The 22,222-nt window shown below is 38.2% G+C and overlaps 2 protein-coding genes across 4 annotated transcripts; one reads left to right on the top strand and one right to left on the bottom strand.

Moving 5' to 3' along the window:
* Positions 1–3,933: 3,933 nt before the first annotated feature.
* On the top strand, positions 3,934–9,502 carry PP2D1 (protein phosphatase 2C-like domain containing 1). The gene is made up of 2 exons (XM_009870221.1): positions 3,934–4,939; positions 8,256–9,502. Exons 1-2 carry the CDS (start codon positions 3,934–3,936, stop codon positions 9,500–9,502), a joined length of 2,253 nt encoding a protein of 750 aa, XP_009868523.1.
* A 56-nt stretch (positions 9,503–9,558) lies between these two features.
* On the bottom strand, positions 9,559–21,702 carry RAB5A (RAB5A, member RAS oncogene family). Of its 3 annotated transcripts, none has more exons than XM_009870217.1 (5): positions 21,449–21,702; positions 17,641–17,792; positions 15,923–16,045; positions 14,034–14,127; positions 9,559–11,175 (listed from the first exon to the last, which is right to left on the bottom strand). In XM_009870217.1, exons 1-5 carry the CDS (start codon positions 21,609–21,611, stop codon positions 11,060–11,062), a joined length of 648 nt encoding a protein of 215 aa, XP_009868519.1. In that variant the 5' UTR covers positions 21,612–21,702; the 3' UTR covers positions 9,559–11,059. The 3 variants fall into 3 exon arrangements, with proteins under 3 accessions (XP_009868519.1, XP_009868520.1, XP_009868521.1); XM_009870218.1 differs by having other exon boundaries at positions 17,641–17,752; positions 21,451–21,611; XM_009870219.1 differs by lacking the exon at positions 15,923–16,045 and having other exon boundaries at positions 21,449–21,611.
* Between the last annotated feature and the right edge of the window lie 520 nt (positions 21,703–22,222).

The raw sequence follows: 22,222 nt of genomic DNA, 5'->3' as shown, positions 1-22,222 counted from the left end.
GATACGAATCAGATCCTGGGTCCTGAAAGTTCAAGTAGTGACATCTTCGCTAATTAAAAAATGAGATTGTAGTGCCAAACTACAGAAACAAAAAATTATCATGCCTTGCTCTATGAACAGCAACTCCAATTGCCACAGCTAGAGGGTTTCCAGAAATAATAGGTTTACTCAGGTCATGGTCTCCTCTGCCGTATGAGCCCCTGGCCTGCAGCCTCATTCTTCATCCAGGTTCTGCCCCTTTTACAGGCAGGGCAGCACACAGCATAGGTGAAGCAGCCTCCCTTTGCTAGCACCAGGACTAAGCATTGACTAAGAGGCTCTTTACTGTGGCACAAACAGTTAATATGATTTGTGCCCTTTAAAACACATACAATCTTAAACTGTCGTTTGCTCCCCATTCTTCTACATCTCTTTTTTTTATCTACTTCTATTTTCAGCCAAAACATTAAACAGTGCTGGATTTTGGCTCCCTAAATAGGCACAGGGAAGCTGCAGTGAGCTAGAAAGCTGAATTTTATCTTTCACTCTCCAAGTCCGAGAACGCTTTATCTTCATGTCTTGTGCTGTCAGTATCTCACTGTTATCCTTTAACCTGACAGCAAAAAACTTGCAAGTCTGTCTGTTCCTGATGAGGGAAATGCAAGGAGAGAAGGAAATACAGACTAATCTTTTCTACTTCATAAGAGATCAACAAAGGAAATGTTACCTTTTTTATTTCATTTTTATGAGATTTTCAGCTATTAACATAAGTAGTGTACCTCTACTAAAAAAAAAATTAACACCAAGGCTGCCCTTTTAATGATTATGAACAAAATGATTGCAACTGAAGAGTTGTAGCATATCTTGTTGTTCTACATGAATTATCATGTACATTATTCTGGTTATTTTCACATTGTATTAAAGTAGGACTTTTCTGGTGCTCCAAAGTCACACCTACTTACAGAGATATAAACATCTATACAGTATGTTTGTTACGAATTAAGTTTACTGAGGTCAAACTAACATTTTGTTGAAAGTCCTCAATTTCCTGTCTCTAATCCAAGGGGCTTTTATAGACTAAATGTAAAATGGGTTCATATTTAAAAGGCTGATGAAAAGCAGCTTACCAGGTTTTCTGTATATATTAGTCCTAATTTATCACACGCTTGAGTGCCTCATCACGATGACAGCAGTGAAAAGGCTCATGTAACCTTCCAGTCTCAAATTCAGACTATGCAGAATGAAGGAAAAGGGATCTGTGCAAGCACATCTTTCTCTGCTATTTTAATCACCTGCTTCCTTACCTTGCCCTGCTGAAGTGAGGCTGGGGCAGCATTTCTAAAGGAGGCTGATGCTCACCTCTGGCAGAGACACGGACTTTCCCATAAACTGGTCCTACAGCAGACTGAGAGCTGTGGCCACCTGCAAGGACAAGGTACACTACAGCGTCAAAGGGGTTTTAAGTGGTATCGCCCTCTACCAAAGAGATCAATTATAAAATGCTAAAAAGGAAAATCTACCTCAGCTGATCAGAGGCATTCAACTCCTTAAGACGTATTAAGATTAACTGGAGCTGGAGGAGGCCAGGGCTTTGCCTTTTAATACTCACGTAATTCTTAAAATGGTTGAAGGAATTTTGTCAAAAAACCGACACCGCAGAAAAAAAGTGCATGCCTTGAAAAGCAAATCATAGGAATGCTTATAAGCCAGAGATGAGGAACAGAAATAAAGAGACAGAAGAGAATGTGCTTCTCAGCTGAAATGCTGGGAGAGCTAACAGTTGCAAAATAGTTACTTTAAGGTGTGGCTGTATCAAGTTTAAAGAAAGCGCCCCAGAAAGTGGATGAGATTGAAGCAAGATGAAGTTACCAAAGGCTACTCTTGCATGATGCTGTGGAATATTACTGCTGCCAAACCCCCGCTGCTTGCCCTGGATTAACTAACAGCAGTTAACAATGACCACTGAAAGTCAGAAATCTCAGCAGAGAATACAATAAAATCCTCCAACACAAGCATTTTTTGCCAACATTTCTCATCCATACACACAAACACCAAACACTAAATAAATAAAACTTCATTAACTTAATAAACACTACGTTTTCATACTTAGATGATGTACAGGCCAGCAGGCTGAGCTTCTCATGTGGTATCGGACTTTGTGTTATAGGCCTATACATGTATGCTGTGTGCTGACCGAGGGGAAGAGGATGTTACGCAAGCAGCTGTACAGCTCAGCTGCACATCACCTTACAGAGTACAGCAGCCAGTCAGAATAATTTTGATTTCATCTAATTTCTAAGCTATATTGGTACTTTCTCTGTATGTATATACATGTTTTCTTACCCGTTCCAAATTATTAGTGCTGCAGAATTATTAGTGCAGCTATGAATAAGAAGGCTGCCTCATATTTCTAGTAACTTAAGACTCTGCCAGATATTAACTGTTCCTACTGATTTTTTTTCCAAACCTGAAGCACAATAATTTGAAAAACTTCAGATAATATGGTTTAGCTGTTTCTGAGAACATGATTTGAAAAATATATTGTTTCGCTTGTATTAAACCAAAATTCTAATAACAAATTTATAGAGAAGCTCTAAGACTGTCAAGTTTTAAAGTAAGGCTTGGAAATTTGGACAAGACAGCATCAGCAGTCCACCTTTTGTCAGTTCTTGTGAATCAGAGCAAGTTATACAATGCTTAAAAAAGAAGCACCAGTTTGCTGGTGCTGTGTGGAAACATGCCAGGCTGTAGGTGCTGAATTCGGTCTGAATTCCCCTCGGCACCAGTTCGCCTCCATCAAGGAGTGACTCCCTAGGACTTGCTCTACAGCTCCGACTCCTGGGTTCGTACCACCAGGTGCCAGAGCCCAGAATAGCAAAACGGCACTGAGGAAGGAGTCCGAGCTGGCGAGGAAGTAGAGACTGCAGCGGGAGAAAGGAGGTGCACAGGGACGGGAAGAAGATAATTAGTTTTGGCTGGAGAACAGATAGGCTTGTGCTGACTATACCCTACAACATCCTTGCAGGACCTGGCCTCAATTCCATTTTCAGCCTCGCTGCTCTTCTGTGAGCTCTGGTGCAAAGCACATCTCTCCTTCCATCCTGACGGCGCGTGAATGGAGAGGATGTGCTGCTGCTGGCAGGTCTTGAGCTCAAGGAGCAGGAGTGATTCCCTAAAATCTAAAAGCTCCAACACTGCTTGGCCCATTTGATTATACTTTTGCTCTTCATTATGCTTTCTTGAGCTACAAACTGACACATTCAAAATCCATCCTACATTAAAGGAACATGGAACATTGCAAAATCTAGCTCTTGTAAGCAAGAAAAACAATAGAATAAAATGTAATTTATTTTCTCTGAGCCTCGATACAATGGATAAATTTTTTTTTTTTTCCAGTCGACTCCTAAAGGACTCGTAACTAGAACTGCTGGCAATGAGAGTGAATTTGATTGAAGAGACACACGAGTGCTTCTGGCCTTGCTTTGTATCTTCCATGAAATATTAGCAGGATTTTTTTATCTTTATCTCAAGTATGCTTTTTATTTTTTCCACCCTCAAGTAGGAATTACACTCTACTGCCATGTCTAGAAATTGATGGAGCTGATGAGAAACTATCTCATATTTACAGTTCTAAGAGTGAAGGCACAGGGCTATGCACTGAATCACAAGGAAGAAACAACTGAGATCTCACTCAGTGCAATTTGTGTCATCAATTCTGTATTTCCAAACTTCTCCCTTCTTGAATTTGCCATGTCACTGATTTTTAACAGTTATTAGTTGCAATTTTTATATAATCTCATGGAAGTTTTCTAGTTTGTGCATTAGTGCACAATGATGCAGTTCAGAGTTTGTAAGCGTGAGGGCAAGGCTTAGGTAAATGTAGTGTCACCTAATGTTAAAATATTGAAGTATGGAAGTACGAAAACTCTTTAACATATTCGACTCCTTTATAGAATGACATGGGAGGAAAAGTCACAGAACAAAACCAACTCACCTGACATTGAGCATTCCAGAGATGAGGAAGATCAGCTGGAGAAGGTCACAATTGCACCCATGAATGGTGATTCCAAGCACATTTCAATTTTTTGCTCTGCCTGTCAACAAGCGATATATCCATATCATCTTCTTTATCATAAAAAAACCCACAAAGCCCTAACTTTGCTGGGCTTTGATAGCGCACAGACGAAGACTGACAAGAAAACACTTTTAGTTCAGAGACAGAAACTAATTTCAAAATTTGTCAAGATTCCTAAATGTTCTGAGAGACACAGGCAGAAGATTGACTATTCATTTGAATTCCTTATGAATAATCACACTCCTACATCACATTGTGATCTTGCCAGTATTAACAACCCTAGCAGTTTTAAGAAAGTAACTAATTCTCTAATAAAAGCATTATCAATTTGCCAAGATAAAAATTCCGCATGGCGGGAAGACATGGAAGACAGATTTATTGTGCTCGACAACTACGGAAAGAGGTCAGACACGTGTTTTCTGGGGCTGGCTGACGGCTCTCATGGTGCGACAGCTGCAGAAACAGTTGCAGCAGAGCTTCCACTTCTATTTCTTGACCAGCTGTCTCAAACAGATTCCTCCTACAAGAAGAGTAAGGATGAACAGCAGATTCTAGATTCTTTTGCCACAGTAATCAGGGAAGATTACAAGGAAAAAGAGAAGATTTTCTTTGATAAACCAGGCAACGAGGAGACCGATAAGGCCAATACTTATGAATGGATTCATAAAGCATTTGCCAAGTCCTTTTGGAGGATGGATCGACTTCTACGACTAGGGAGGAACGAGGTTTCCAGAGTTCGCTGGAGCGGCTGTTCTGCTGTTACATGTTTGGTGGAAAGACTCCCTGCTGAGGAGGAAGACAGACAACATTTTGAAAACGACACTCAGAGTCCATCACACAGAACAGCCAAAGGTGCTGCTGGGTTACTGCATGTCGCCAATGTAGGTATGTATGTGCCATACCAGGATTTCTATTTCTCTGCCTAATAAAAAGAGAAAAAAAATAAGCTAATCTAGAGATATATTGGCAGCAGATATCCAGAGATAAAATGCCGTGATTGCTTTAACTTAACAATGTGAAGGAGACATGATGAATTCCCTTGCAACTGATACTGGTATCAGGCAGAATGTCTTAGGCTTATCTAGTAAGCATCTTCAATGCAATATTTAGTTAAAGCAACAAAGTAGGTTTACTAACACAAAAGACACAGTTAAGAAACATTTCATAATACACAAATGATCTCTGTAAGTGTAGTAGAGACAACTGTTAATTTTTTATTTTTTTAAAACACAAGGAAGTCTAAGGTGTCACCATTTTAGGGCAGACAATCATAAATCTTCTGAAACATGCTTAAGACATTGGTTTTATTAATTTGTTTCATAGACAAGTGGCACCACATCCTGCTACCAGCAAAATGAAAACATGATCTGTGGGGATTATCTGAATTACTAATTTCTGAACTAGGAACTGGTTGTTATTCCCTGTTGTTACAAAAGATCTGTTCAGACCAGTTTTCTTATGGAGAACCCTGCTGTGCATTGCTACAGTGTAGAAAATAAGTTATTTACTCCAATGAGGACCACTGCTCCATTCCTCAAGTTTCCCCATCCAGCTGCACTGCAGGAAACACTAGGCAAAGCTCTTGCAATTCTTCACAACTCATTGTATCTTCCCACTCAGTGATTTTCGTTACCAGTTAAGTTCTCTCATGTACATAGGACAGCAGTTAAGATTACAAGCAAAACGCTTGCTTTCTCAGAAAGGGCTACACAAGAATTACATGTGTGTATAAAGCTGTTGTGTTAATAGTTTCAAAGCAATTTGTGTCTACAGTTACATTCTCTAGCATCTTCCAGTCCTTGAAGCATGTGCCCAGCGTGCTAACACTGCAACTTCCCATCACCAGGGGCACTCTTCCCTTCTCAGATGAGTGTGTATACAAAACTTGTAAAACTTCTTTCTTCATATGAAACTTGTCTGAAATTAATCAAGAGGTTCAAAGATCCGCAGGGAAAATGAAAACCTTGAGAGGCTTAATTTCTTCAGGAGGCAAAAACAACCCCAACAAACCAAAACCACCGCCCCCAAACCAAAACCACCGCACATTTGGAAAAACTTATCACAGTAAAAAAAACCAAAAACCCAACACATTTTTGCTTTAACACAATCGTCTGCCAGTCTGAGGAACACTATAAACTAACTTGAACAGACACTGACAGAGAAATAAGTAACAATGGTGTATCTCCTCCCTTTCCCCATCTCCATTCTCCCAGTACTTGTTGCTACAGCCATTACCTCCACCACACAGTTTTGCACTACCAGAACTCTATTAGTTTAGCACTAGCTTGGACATTTTTGCAGGAGATATGTCATACCTTTAATAGAATACAGGAGTAACTCACAGAAAGGCTGTAATGTTTTCAGAGCTAACATTTTCATTTTCACTTTATTGGGGAAGAAGCCCATTTTTATTACAATGAGCTTGAGAGGTAGGATGAAGGTAGGAAAATTTCGTAGAGAACTCACCTGACCTAAATTTTCTCATTCTACTTACCTGCCTCCATCCTTCCCTCCCAGATGAGGTTTTATGCTGGCTGCAATTAAATATACTGTAAACTCAAGCTCTGCTAATGAGTTAGGGCTTGAAGCTGATGGGATACTTAAAGACTTTTATGATTTTTGAAACATTGCTAAATACACATTTATTTAATCTAATACATTTAATTTTCCACCAAATGAATTGCAAGAAAAAATATTCGTACAATATCAAGCTTCACTTCCTCTCCAGGAATGTGTTCTTACAGAACCACAGACATGTTTCTTAGCACCAGGTAAGCAACTGAAGGGGACAGCTAGGTATGAGGAGCAGGAGATGGTGGCATTGGCCAGCTCTTGTCTTCTTCATTTAGTCTGACATTGATAGGTCAGCTAGTGTTTGTTGATTCTTTTGCCCTGACTCTTTTGCAGACAAGAGACTTGTATCCAAAAGCAACTAGATTTTACTCTTTCTTGAAGTCAAATTGTTCCACATGGCCTATTTGCTAGGCTTATAGCTGGTGGTCTTACTCGGAGGGTTCAAAGGAAATTTTAGACAATCTTCTAGCTCTCCATGAAAATTGGAGGCATGAGGAGCAAGCAAGCAGAAACTGTCACATAACATAAGGCATCAACGTTCTGTAATCAATAAAAAAAGGTGTATCCTTCAGACTGATATTCCGAATTGCCTTGTAGAGGAATCTGCCTTCACATAAGACTTTATTTAGCTTTCTCCTACACTAGACAATGCCAATACTTCCCAAGAAATACAACTACTGCATAAGCAGCACCTATTTATAAACACTTCTCAGAGATGTGTGCCCTAGTCCAGCCACAGTATTAAAAATACAATACAAACACACTGCAGCCAGCTTAGCGCCTGGAAAACTACTGTCCCTCTCCAGTTCCTTCCACGTGACCTGACTTTTGTCCTTATGCCAACACATGGGAGCAGACCAGTCACTTCTCCTAACACAAAAAATGGTCCTCTCGCAGCATAGCCATAGAAGATGCCACTACATTTCAGAGACACTTTGCTTTACTCTTTGCTCAACACTGACAAGACCAGTCAGCTGCAGTGCTGCAAACTCCACACATTTTGTCCTCAACCCGCAGATTTCAAAATTGTTGAGGGAAAGGCGAAGTACCTATTTCTACTAAAGGAAAGAAGTTAATCCTCAGCGCCTCATGATGACTGTGAGAACTCTTGCTCCCTTGGGTCCTTTAACTGAGGAAGAGATTTAAGGCATCATGTTACTAAACTGTAAACCATATGCAATGTCCAAATTATTTTCAGGTACTAGAAATGTAATACTGCCACAAACAGTCCAAGTCTGAAACTTCTCGATGAGCTCATTCAGCAATAGTACCTTGAAAATACACACTCTAGTAGGGAAAAAAAAAATAAACCAAACTAACAAAAGTGTTTGAGAACTGAATGAAATGTCACTTAAGACTCCTCTTAAGAGTTTAACTGCAGTCAGGAGAATAAGGTTTTGGAATAGCCTTCTGAAAAACAGGAGTGCAAAAAAAACCACTGAAAACTTTAATGTAAAATAGAACTAGATTCACTGATGAACCTATTGCTGCCTGGGGCAGAGGGCAATTGAACTATGACCTCACTTCCCCTCCCCCTTTAGCAAAAGGCTAACTATTAATGCAACAGCAGCATCTTCAAAATAATCAGTATGCCACATTTCAAAATGTTACCTTATTTCAATTTTAGGTAATGCACACGCAGTCTTATGTAAAAATGGAAAGAGTCACTGCCTCTCGAGAGAGCACAGCACTTCTAACATAAGCGAGAGAAAACGTGTACTTCAGAGTGGGGGAAACATCAGCACTAACGAACCGGATGGATTAGTAGAGGGGTACCTGAGAACTACAAGGGGTCTTGGACATCACGGAGATCCAGTACTGAAAAGATCTGTTATACCTGTACCCCACACCGTATCCGTCCCTATTGATGATACCTGTCCATTCCTTATTTTAGCTTCTAATGGGCTTTGGGAGGTTTTGGATCACAATGAAGTACTTGCATTAACTCTGACAACATTCACTCATTATTTGAGAATGTATGAAAGTGTTCAGCAAATCAGAACTTCTCCAAATGTGTGTCAGTATTTGATGTCCCTCACTGAATACAATTTAAATGACTCAGAGGCTATTAATGATCTGCAGGATGGAGCAGAGGTACTCTGTTACAATAAAGACGTTTTTCTCAATGACTCAAAAGGCAACCTGGAACAAAAAAAGCCCCAAAATTCTAGGAGGGACTATTTGCAAAGTGAAGATGGAGTTCCTAAGGAAACTGATGACCACAAAAATCCATCTGATCCACAACTGTCTCTTTTCAGTAACAACGGGCTAAATTCACAGAATAGAGAGATAGAGCAGTCCGATTCCAGCGCACAAGGTGGCTCTGAAGAACTGCAACCATTTGAGGACAGAAAAATTAATCTATGTTATAGTTTTCAGCCACATCCTTCAGAGCAAGAAGAAACAGACACAGACACTTTCTGTGCAACAGGTCCAAGTCACAACCACAAACAGTTGCAAGAGAACGTACTGGCAATACACTCTAAAGATATAAAACAGCCCCCAAAAGACACAAAAGCACGCCTATCTAATTATGACTTGGGCCCACAACTGGCAGAAAAAACAGACTCAGAGATACTTTACGACACATCTGTAAATTACCCTGGTCAAGAACTGCTAAAGACTGTCTCACCAGTGGGTTCTAAACCACCACCACAGTTTGAAGAGGACACAAAACCAAACTCATCCAGCCATGAATCACAAACTGCAGGAAGCAGTAGCGTCGCCTCCGAGATGCTCTACATCAATGCAGCAAGCTACATCAGCGAACAACTGGTAAAGACTGCATTAGCTGCAGGTTCCAGAGATAATATCACTGTTTTGATTGTACTTCTAAATGGATGCGATAAGATACCCAATTACCTTAACATTTAAGAATTTATCATAGGATAACGAGAGTGTCACAGTACATATAGTACCAGCTTATATTGAGCTGTGTCATGTATTTATTTGTAATCATCTTAAATGCTGACCCATATAATAAATCAGACATCTTGTCTAGAACTATGCAAATGCAGTAAAACCTTCTGAAACTCTCAATAAAAAACAGTAATAAAAAATATTTTTTTAAACCACTTTATTCAAACCTGAGCACCTCAATATAAAACTAAACACTGGTGAACTGCCGTTTTCCTTGCTAAACCCAGATTACTGCAAATTTAAAATCTGCACAAGTAAGTTTCTGCTATCAGTTCAACATTTAAATAGACTAATTCATCTCTTCTGACACACTTGGTAGATTTCATATAATGAAAATAACTAAAAGAATTAGTGCAATATACTGGACAGATCAAAATAAAATGTACTTTGGAAAACAAAGTTGCAAAGTTCATTACTGACAGACAGCAGTACTTATGTTACAGATACAGGAGCATCATTTATTACTGTTCTAGCCATAAAGGAAGAACTTAGAACCCCCTTTGATTAGAGAGGAAAAAAGTTAGCTTTAAGTAACTGTACATTCTGTATACCTTTAAGCAACTCTTAAATATTACAGAAAGTATTAAACAAATGTAGACTACAATGCAGAGTACCTATTTACAGTACATTAATATCCAAATTTAAAATCAAGTCGGATGTACATAATTGTTAGTGCACTAATTTTTTTTTCCTTAGGGGAAAGATTTAAACTGTAATGGCCAAAGATCAAAACCAAGAAAGAAGTCACAGACACTGAGTTTGTTGTGGTTTTACTTGAATTGCTCTTAAAGTTTGTAGAGGGGGAAAAAAAAAAATAAGCCCAAGTTGTAACACTGAATTTACTGGTCTGTACCCTCTGAACAGATCAGAAACAAGTCAAACTTGATTTACCACTAATTCCTTTAGATAACTAACTAGGTTGACATAATTTACATACAGTGTACCAACTAAAACTCCACTTTCCTGCAAGCATAGGATTCTTAAAATTGTTAATCCAAGTATTATTTGTAATTAAATTATTAAACTATGGAATGTATAACTAAACAGTAGACACCTGCAGAAACAATTGCTTGTATCAGTACTGTGGATAAGTAAGTAATTTTTAGACCCTGTTTCTAAAAAGGTTTTAAAGCACAACTGAGAATGATGAAAAGTCCCAATTCTATTTATTATAACAGTAATCAGTATTGAGGCTACAGGAACTGGCCAATTAGGTCCATGGAAAGCAGGTCTACACCCTTAATGCAAAGTGATTTTTAAAATCTTTCAACTGAAGGAAGTATATTCCGATTCCATCTCTCCTCTACTGCTGAAATATTACAGCCAGTGGTGGATACATGCATGTTAAAATTTCTAGGTCAAAAGAAAACTCTGTATCATGAACTTGACTATTATCATAAGTCTCTTCGCTGTTTGGAAGCTGTACTGGGCCAGGTTAAGCACTCCAATTCCATGGTTATTAACAGTTAGGAAGCAGAAGAATATTCAGAACAGTTTAAAGCAATTGATGTTTTAATTACTACAACATTGACTCTTGGGTGATTGCGTGGGTTCAGTAAGATCTACTCCTCTTCCTCTGGCAGAGTTGGCTCCTGCATTCTGTGGTTCGTTCTTTGGCAATTTTTTTGCTATAAAATCAACAGAAAAGAAGAGTTAAAACTGAGACTGTACCAAGATTAAATCACCTGAGTTACACAAACAGTCAGCACTATGACTCCATAAGCATATCGATAAAATCTCTATGAAATCTGATTCAGTGTGTTGTTAAGAAGTGTCTTAGCTTCTATTACCAATCAACTACCTTATCTATGATTTTCAAGAGTGAAATGCATTAGAAACTTGAGCAGTAAAATGTTATCTGCACAGGTGTGCTATGCCAGGAAACAATGCTCTTGTGGGAATCCACGTACACAGAACAGGCTTTAAGGCCAGAACATCAGTGCCAGAGATACACAAAGATTTAAAAGGCACAAAACATGAGACAGAAATGGGTCAAACTATTGCCCAGCTACCTAGCCAGAGTAAGTATTTGCATAGAACATATAGAATGGCCCTCAGCCCTGAATCAAGCCTCTTTTTTTCAAGCTGTCTCTTCTCTCCAGCTCTTATGAGTCAGTTGAGTGTGGTAATATCTGTGCTGTCCTTACAGTTCCAGGGTACCTCCTCAGTCCAGACACAAAAAGTAAGGGTGACAAATGTTACCCTTCTGAATAGTAGCTTCTCCTAGCTTTCTCTCCATCAGAAAATTGCTAAGTTCTATACAAAAGGGCCTCCATGGGGCTGTCTTGCCCACGTTACCAGGACTCAACCACCATCCCTGTTCTACAGCTCGGCTACATGCTTCAAATCCCAAGTCAGCCAGCTTTTTAAAGCACAACTTCTCCTAAAAGGAATGAAATGTAAGTGTAACAGCCACAAATCCAGCAGACTACACATCAACGAGAGGTGGTGTGGTGTTGGATAATCTCAGGGTAGTATGTAATCTCATCTAGACTCCCTCTCCCACAAGAAGTTGGATCACACAGTCTTCTGACGTCCCTCCCAACTCGGCCTGTCCTGTAACTCTGTGACAGAGTTCTATTGAGGTACAAAGCTGCTGAGACAGCACACAGGGACCAAGTACCAACAGAAAAATGCCTTCAGAGCATTGTTGTTTTGGATCCTAAACACATTCTAGTACTGTAAACTAACACAACTTTAACTGCAAGTTCTGAATGAGCTCTAAGAACGGCCAATTTACAAGCAGCTGTAGCTTGCACACCTCAATTCTGCCCATGTTCGCATTTTTAATTTTCTCCCATTTTTGAAGATCATATTTACACATGGCCCTGAGAACTGCATCCAGGGTGTGCAAAAGGCCATTCCAATTTCCATTCAATACTTATATTCTCATCAAGATCTCCTTTCAGGGTCCACTGTTGCACAGATCTTGTTCTGACACACTGACAAAGCTGAATTCCACCCACTGATGTGAAAGAATACTGACATGGACAACTAACCTTGCAGACAAAATATTCCAGGTAATAACTGGGCATTATTTTCTCAGATTTACTTTGTATACTTCATTTAAATATGGAGGCAAGAATTATTGCTGATATAACAAATTAAGAAATATTAGTTTGGCAGGATTATTTTTTTCCTTTTTAAAAAACAAGATGCAAACTCACTTTTAAAGAAATTTTTAAGATTTCACCAGAACAGTGTTTCTGCTCAGATATGTACCACTGTCTCGTTGCCCCTCGCCCCTCCCAGTAGTTATAGTTAACATGAAGCAAGTACTTGTTATAAAGTGTTGCTATAGTGATAATTTAATCTGCCTCTGCTGCAAGTTTGAAGCACACCACAAATTAACTTCTGCTTTACTGACTTGGAAAACAGAAGATAAGAGCTCTTTCTAAACATTTGATAGCAATGCTGTTTTTCACAAAACAACTGGGAAACAGGTCACTGTAGTGCAAAATATAACCCAAATGTAACAAAGTTATTTGACACTATACACGACTATTCCCCAGCCGGAGAGCAACTATTGTGATTACGGTTATTAGTAAACAGGTTGGTGACCAGTCTAAAACTGCACACTTTCTTTCTCCTTCACTTTCAAGATTTTATTAACAACAAAATACAATTTGTTGCCTAACAAATGAATTCACATATTTTCAAGGTAATTTATACTATTACATCTTTACAGAAATTCCTAAGATTGTCAGTGCTAAAAATGTATTAGTAAAGCTACTTTTCACATGAAGTGTCTTTTTCTTATACTTTGACATAGAACTTAAGTACACATTATGATCTCCAGCACAACTTTTGTATTTCAGATAGATGCATTTGAAATTTAAACAAAATTCTAACACAAATGTATTTAGCAAATATGCTATTTACTTAAAAAAATATTCATTTCAGTTTAAGTCCAATTTTGAAATGTTTCCAGCTTCAGTTACCATTGTCTCATAGAAGGTACATTACTCCAGGTTCTGCACATATCCAAGGCAGCGTGGAATCTGCTGCCCACATCATTAAAAGGCACACATTTACACACTTTCACTTACATTCTTCCACTTTTTGGATTAAGAGGCGTCAAGCACATCTCACGATTAAGAAAAGCCATGTAAAGCTTTTTATGGTTACATATACCATGGGAAAAGTTTTTTGTACTACAGTTTAAACTTGGAATTTGAAGCAGTAAGTTTTCATCACGGAATCAAAACAGTTACAGAGAACCTGCTGACAGAGTTCAAAAGTAACTTCACTTTGCTACTCCAAGTTAATCCAAGTGTTCCGGTGCTTGACAGAAGACCTGTGCAATTGTGCTTCAAGTAAGTTTATCTGACTTCTGAACATCAAAAAGGATCTGAAAGGGCCTAAGCGAACCTTAGTGCAAGAAGTAATTTAGGTGAAAAACAAAGACCTTGGGTTACAAAGATTGCAATAGTATGTATCTCATTAAAACAGTTCCCCTGAATTCTCGGTTTGTTCATGAACTCACCAATTGCCATGAATATTTCATTTACGTTCATAGATGTTTTGGCAGATGTCTCCATGAACAATAAACTGTTGTCATCTGCATAAGCTTGTGCTTCCTGAAAGTTAAAGTAAGAATGTATTACTTCACTACAAAATAATAATAAAAATCAGATAATCATTACATGTTATACTTTCATTGCTATTAAGGAACAACTTCTACACCATTTTGAAAGAAAGTCTGTTGAAACATTCATGTGACGATGTGTTATTCATCAGCCGTGAAATTACAGTTTTATCAAGTAGTTAAACATTCAGAACTGCAATCTGAAAAATCCTTACTAATCTTAAAAATATCCATTTGGAAAAACCTCAAGCAAAACTAAATAATACATGAAAAAAATTTATTAAAAAGCCAACCCTGATTGAGAACACTGGCTGCAATAGCAAGAACAAACAAGCTACAGAAAGTGCCATCAAATGCCAGAAAGCCTGTTATTATCCTGGAAGGAAGGCAGTTTGTGAACTATCTTGAATCTTTCAACCATTGAGGAAAATGGATCAGAAGTTTCCTTATCCTGACAAAAATTTATAATTATAAAGACAAATAAGCAGTATTAAATATCTCGTCATGTTATCTTCATTGTCTGTCTGGTCTCCTATTTTTGCCATTTGCTGTCAGCCAATTCAGCTGAGAATACCCAGATCCTTATGATTACGTAACTGCCTTTGCATTCGATATGAAATCGGCAAAAAGCCAAACTACAAAATACCTATAATGAAAAAAATAGCCTACAGCATTCTATATTCATTTAAGTGACACCTAAGAGCTATGTAACTATATCTGAGATAACCAGATAACAAATACGCAGAAATCTGCAATGAGAAAAAATTGTCAAGCCTGGAATGAGCCCATAACTCACATTAACAAACCCAACCATTTGAAAAATATTAAGATTGTAATGGTACAAAAAATAGTAACAGTAGTTCTCTTTCGCTAATGAAATTTGATTAAGTTTTTGACTGCTTGCATGTATGAATACCACAGGTTTTCCAACACCAAAGGCCTTCTGTTACATAGCTTTATGTTGCAATTGCCATGGAAGTATAAAACTAGAAAACTGTGCTGTTGAATTCCAGGAGAAAAGTACCTAAAACTCTGCTAACCTTCATAGTTTCACTTCTGTAACTCACAAAAAGATTCACTACTATACACAGCAGTTTCTCTCCCAGTGACATCAAATCCAGATTAAAACTGTAAAAGAATTAACGACTACTAAACATAATCTTAATATAAGCTCAGTCTATCGTGAATGGACCAAAATCATCTGTAATAAGTTTTATTTGCTTTGGAAGCTATTTTCTGATGACTTGGTTAAACTTTCTACAAGATAAAATACAGCAGAAAGACTACAGGTATATCCACTAAACTAAGAAAGAATGGCATGAAAAGCACATTTAAAACTGGAACACCATTTCAACAGTATAGACTAAGCAAGTTAAGCATAACAATCAGCTTTGTATCATATGATATCCAAAATCCGCCTGCTGACAAGTCAGCAGTAACTCAGCGCAAACCACTCTCATCCATTGAAACTCTAGCTACTGGTAATTTCAGGTAAGAGACAGGAGGAGGTCACATCAAAGAACAGAAATTCAATTAGCCTCAAAGATACACAAATAAATTACTTATTCCTCAAAGTCAAACTTAATTATTCAAAAAAGTCTATTGCTACATATCCATTGCACACAAATCGCTTTTTCAGTAGCACATGTAACTTAGTCTCAGTCGACATTTACATTTAACTGCATGACCTCTATAACAACTAGCTAGGTTATGTATATAATCTCCTCTTAGGTTTATTTTCTATTTCAACAAAATGCTATTTCTATAAACAGAAGTCATGTACATACCTGGAAATCCACAGCTCTTTTGTTAGCTAGATCAGCCTTATTTCCTGCTAAAGCTATTACAATGTTAGGACTTGCTTGTCGCTGAAGTTCTTTGACCCAATTTTTCGCTCTGGCAAAGGACTCCTGTTAATGATTGCAAAATGATGCAGCTGAGTTTTATCACCCTTTTGCACTCACCTATTATCCCAATCACTGTTATCTATACATTTCAAGCAAAAGGCCAATGCAAGGCTGCTACCTTTGTACAAGGGCACACTTTCTAACTTGGCAACTGAGCTTTTAAACAAAAAACAAAACAATCCTACCTTATTCTCAAATGTGCTTAGTTGGGATAATGCTGAAAAAGTAAGTAAAGATAGAAAGATCTTTATCTAAGAGTAAGGAACGAGAAGTGCTTAAGAGAGGAAAAACTGGAATTTTAATTTCTCCTCGAGAAGAATCAAGTTTATGAACAGCTACACTGGAATAGTCTCAAAACACTTTCTAATGACTGAGCACTATTCATTATGGTATAGGGTTTCTGGGGTTTTGAGGGTTTTGGTTTTTAAAGTCTCACTTTACCAAAATCAAGTGAAACTTACCTGATCTAAGTTCAAATGAAATCAAGTAACCTTGGGTTTCCTTCTCAATAGCTTATGTTGCCTTTCCAATCATCACACGTAACTTCACAGAATCACAGAGTGTTAGGGATTGAAAGGGACCTCAAAAGATCACCTAGTCCAGCCCACCTGCCAGAGCAGGATCACCCAGAGTAGGTCACACAGGAATGCGTCCAGGTGGGTTTTGAATGTCTCCAGAGAAGGAGACTCCACAACCTCCCTGGGCAGCCTGTGCCAGGGCTCTCTCACCCTCACAGTGAACAAGCTTTTCCTAATGTTTTTGTGGGACCTCCTATCCTCCAGCTTGTATCCACTGCCCCTTGTCCTGTCATTGGACACCCGTGAGAAGAGCCTGGCTCTGTCCTCCTGACACTCCCCCTTGACATATTTATAGACATTAATGAGGTCACCCCTCAGCCTCCTCTTCTCCAAGCTGCAGCCTTTCCTCATAAGGGAGATGTTCCACTCCCTTCAGCATCTCTGTGGCTCTGTGCTGGACTCTCTCAAGCAGTTCCCTGTCTCTCTTGAGCTGAGGGGACCAAAACCGGACACAATATTCCAGATGTGGCCTCACCAGGGCAGAGTAGAGGGGGAGAAGGACTTCTCTTGACCTACTAGCTACTCCCCGTCTAATACATCCCAGGATGCCATCAGCCTTCCTGGCCACAAGGGCACATTGCTGGCTTGTGGTCATCCTGCTGACCATACAACTTGCAACAGTATGAAAATAATCAGAAGTAACCACCATCAGCAATGTAGTGAGAGTAACAGCTCAATTCTGGTCAAGTGATTGAAAGGTGGCTTTGAAACACTTGTACAATGGAATTTGCTTTCCTTCACTCTCTTTTTAAAATGAAACAGAAAACCCTAGAAGTGGTCTTTTGGCAAGAAAAATTTTACAGACACAATTTAACATTACACAGTCCAACATGAAATGAGCAATTTAATCTAGTGAAAGATGTCCCTGCCCATGGCAGGGAGATTGGACTTGGTGACATTTAAAGGCCCTTCCAATCCAAACCTCTGATGCTATGAAACAATGAAGAAAAATGAAAGAAATATCAATACAAGACTGCTAACTTTCAAACCTTCCTTGTGCCTCCTGAATACAGCACTTACCTCATTTGTAATGTCGTATACCACTATAGCTGCTTGTGCTCCTCTGTAGTACATGGGTGCTAAACTGTGGTACCGCTCTTGCCCAGCTGTATCCCAAATTTCAAATTTTACCGTTGTATCGTCGAGACATACAGTCTGGGTTAGAAAAGCAGCTACAAAAGATACAGAAGTGCTGAAACCAGAGGTCTGCTTATATCTCTATATTCATACATAATCATGTCCACAGAGATACAAATAAGATTTCTATAAACAATTCAACCCTATTAAAATATAGTAGATTTGAAGCAAGCAAACTGATCGATCCTAACATCGATTAACATAGAATAACCAGTCTTTCCTCAAGAATAATAATTTTTGTTGGAAATAATATTTTTTTTTGTAATAGTGAATCTTAGTAATCGCAAGTCTTCTCTTAAGTTTTCTAGATAACTTTTTTTTCTGCTTCAACAGACTACACAGTACCACTAAGAGCATCCCATCATGCTACAATCCAGTAGTTCAGATATTTAGAGTTCTACACATTTACATTACTTGATTAGTGTTTTAAAGCCATGATCTGCAGCTCCTGAGAACCCCACCTTAGATAATGGGTACAGAAGAAAATATCGCTTCTGAAGTTCTTGTTCTTAAAGCAGTTGTATTTTTGACTTTGCAAGAGATCTCAAGAATTAATTTCAGCATAACGTTGCCAGGCTGCAGTTTCAGGGAAGCTTGCATCCATTTCCACTACAGATTAATGCTTTACCATAAATAATGGTCTTCTAATTGCAGAAAACAGAAAGTAACTTATTTCAAGTCTTCAAACTGCTACTCCTAGTAAAGATTTTCCATTCAGATTAAGGTACATATTAGAAATATGGAGGTAAGCATCCATACAATATAGAAATCTGTATTATAAAACTAAGGTAGAATTTGAAGAATTTTTTGGGGAGGGGCAACAAAACAAACACTATTGAAAAGCAAGATTTCCTTCTACTGGTTTATCTTAATCCTTTAACTCAGTCATCTGTTCTACCTTATTACACACAACTATTACATTGGCCTGACAAGCTGTCCTGATTACCTTCTTTATAGACACGCTGTTTGCCCAGCTATAGTACATACACACACAACAGAAAATGCAACAATTCCTAGCATTTAGATGAAAGTTTGAGCAATCCAGTATAAATGCTTGGAGCCATTTTTCCAGACATGACTGACATTTAGCGAAACACTGTGGGCTGGCTTGCCCTTGCTCCTTCCGCAAACAAACAACAAAATAATGAAATTTTACAACCTTCTCCTTGGATGAAGCGTAAAGGGAAGCCCCTTACTTGGCTGAACTGGAAACTCTCATCACCACACATACTGATACATTGTGGCCGATTTAAATTGAGCGTCTGAAGAGGCCCTGACCCATAACTCATGCATACCCGGGATGTTACCCTGTCCCATGTACTCAAAGACATCATAAGCCTATGAATCATTTCAAACCTGCTCAAACTTTCAACTCAACTTCTTACAGCAAACCAAAAGCAAGTCAATCTTGCTTTATAAAGGACACTGTAACTACCATAGAGAAGCTGACTAGTTAAGTGGTCAGGTGTTCCTGCTTCAGGGGTATTAGCATCCATCACGGATGAGCAGGCACGCTGAAGAAGGCAAAGGCTTTGATGTTCCGATGTTAAATCATCATAAATCTCTCTAAATGCTAAATATCCAAGCACTGGTAAAACAGGCTCTTCTTTGTAGCTCCCTAAGCAGCCCAGAACCAAAACAAAGAGAGAAAAAAAAAAAGACAAAACCAAAAAACATACCCTACATCAGAGTAAGGCCTTCCTCCTCAGAACCAGCTCACTATTATATTTCTCCAAAGGCGGGGACAAGGTCTTAAACAAGTGGAATTTGAAGTTTAAAGACATAATTCTGTTCAACACAAGAACGTACCTATACTCCATAAATGATGAGATGTACTTAGGAAGAGAATTAAAACAAGGGTTTTATTCTGTGACATCCTCTTGTTTTTGTTGAAAGGAACACTTCAAATGCCATAAAATGCCAGTTAATTTCTGCAAACAAGGCAACTTCTATCTTGCAAGGCCATAGTAAATTGACAATCGACTGTGTTAATTATCTGAATGCCTATCTCATCCGTAATAGCCATACTTTTGTCTTAGGCAACTAAAGACATTGCTATTCCAGTCTGAAGTGGCAAAGCCTAATTATCAAACACATCACCACCATCTAACATGTCTGCCTTTAACTGCGCTCTTTCAGATGTTTTTATTCAGATTCATAATGCACATAAGCCTCTCTTTGTTAAAAGTCCCTTCTGTATACAAAGAAAATTATGCCTTAGGCAACAAGCTACAAAGTTAGATAGCTTTCTCTATAGAAAACTTTTTCCGAATCCCAACTTTGCAGTGTAATACAGATAAGAGATATTAAACGTAGCATCTCCTTGTTTCTGTTTTATCCAGAAGACCCACAAGTTAATACAGAGACTACATTAAACTCTGCATATCTGAACTTGAACTTCAGGTCTCATTTAGCCTTTGTATAGATTTTAAACAGTGTAACAGGGTAGCAAGGTTGTGTTATGACTAGTTCTACCCAGACACTAACCAAGAAAAAACAAAAAGGAGGTTAAACAAATTGGAGATTGCTGGAATTGAACAATGAATTTCACTTGATTTTAAAAGTGGGGGTTTTTTAAACTAAAATCCACATTGACATTGGAAAGTTAATTCACTACAGATCTTTGAGAAGGCTCCTCATATTAGCACAAAGCTGTAAATGATAATACAGAAACCTGTCACGCTAACACATATCTCAAAGCCAAAAGTGAGCATCAGTAAGAGAGCTAAAGGAGAACAAAAGCGGTTCTCCATTTCTGCTGACAGATACAGAAAATACATGTAAAAGCTAACAATAGGGTAAAAATGATGCAATCAAATTCAGCTTGTATTTATTGTCATAAGATTTGTAGATATTTAACATTTCAATGATTGATCATGTGTAAAGACATACAGACCACTGAAGGGTCTTCACATAAATATTACAATGAAACAGACTGATTCATGCATGCAGCAACAGCAACTACTAGAGAATATACAACAATCCATAAAATCCATATTTTGTTGAAGTCTGTATGCTATTAGATACTTTTAGAATAAATTTAAGTTTATCCAAGGAGGAATATAGGTCAAAGGACAAACAACTTCAACCTGTAATATTACACCCCACGCGAGGGGGTGGGACAAAATCCGTTTACAGTTAAACAGATTTTTTTTTTTCAATTTTAGTAGCCAGCACCTGCTTTGTTTGAAGTCATAAAATGTAAAAACAGCATATTCAATTCTGTGATTACTAACAAAGAAAGGTATATCCAGAAATGAAGCCATATCTCCCAAACAAAAAGCAAAGCCAGGACGCATAAACAAAAAACCAATCTTTTTTGAAGATGCAGCACTTTGTTTTCATAGAACCTACATTCTCAATTCATATTAAGCAGTTATTTCATGCATTACACACACAACACAAAATAGCCACGCACCCACAAACAAAATGTAACATGAAGCCCTGTTTTCAAAACTACGTAGTTCAAGCATGCATGTGCTTTCTCCACTTGATACTGATGCTTACTAAAGCCTTGTGCCAACTACAACTTGTAGCTTAGAAAGTTAGAGTTCTCATTTAGAGACATAGGGCTCAAATTTGGTCCTTGTTGCCCATGACCCATCCCAGAAGTGCCAGTGCGTTCAAGTTTGTCAATGGTAAGGACAATACAAGCTCAAAGTGAAAGAAATCAGCAGGATAATTTTCTCACCTCCAATTGTACTTTCCTGAAACTCATGAAACTGTCCTTTTACAAAACGAAGCACCAAACTTGATTTGCCAACTGCAGACTCCCCTAAAAGTACTAGTTTGAACTGGCAAATTTTATTTGCAGCATTTGGCCCATTGGGTCTTGTTGCTCCTCGATTAGCCATGCCCAAATCAGAAAGAAGTCCTTTGTTTCAAGCTCTTGAAAGCAAGTTCCAGGATTCAGATTTCAGCAGCACTTCTACCAGTAACAACCTGTTTATGAGAAGACAGCGAGTGGCATTAGATTTACAAACAAAGTAAAAAAGAATACATCTAATTCACTAATAAAACATGGATTACATACAACCTGCCCGAATATTTACCAAGAAGTCAACAGTCCACAGTACGGCTACCATCACTGTTATATCAATTATAGACAAATTCTATGATAAATGAACCAGCTTCATCATCAATATCTAGTCTTCCCATTAAAGCTTCTTGCAAGACTTCAGTCTCTTACTTCTTAATATACCAAGACTAAAGTTTAACACAACAGATTCAGACTTGCACATTAGTGGTAAAGTATCAAACTATAAGAAATATTTTTCTCATAATTTTGCTATTGCTAAGCAATATTCCAAAGTCAGCAATACTACACGATGCTATAAAATTGAGCAAATTGGGAAAACTCAATCACCACATCAAGTTCTTTGCAAGTATACTTTGTCAATTTACTTCTATCATGTATACCAAATGTAAGTTCCTTAAATAAAAGCACAGATCTTGATGTAGAAAT

Source organism: Apaloderma vittatum, unplaced genomic scaffold, assembly GCF_000703405.1.
Source record: "Apaloderma vittatum isolate BGI_N311 unplaced genomic scaffold, ASM70340v1 scaffold39245, whole genome shotgun sequence".
In the NCBI taxonomy this organism is placed as follows: Eukaryota; Metazoa; Chordata; class Aves; order Trogoniformes; family Trogonidae; genus Apaloderma; species Apaloderma vittatum.
Note: the sequence above shows the minus strand (reverse complement) of the source record. Positions and strands in the feature narration are given on the sequence as shown.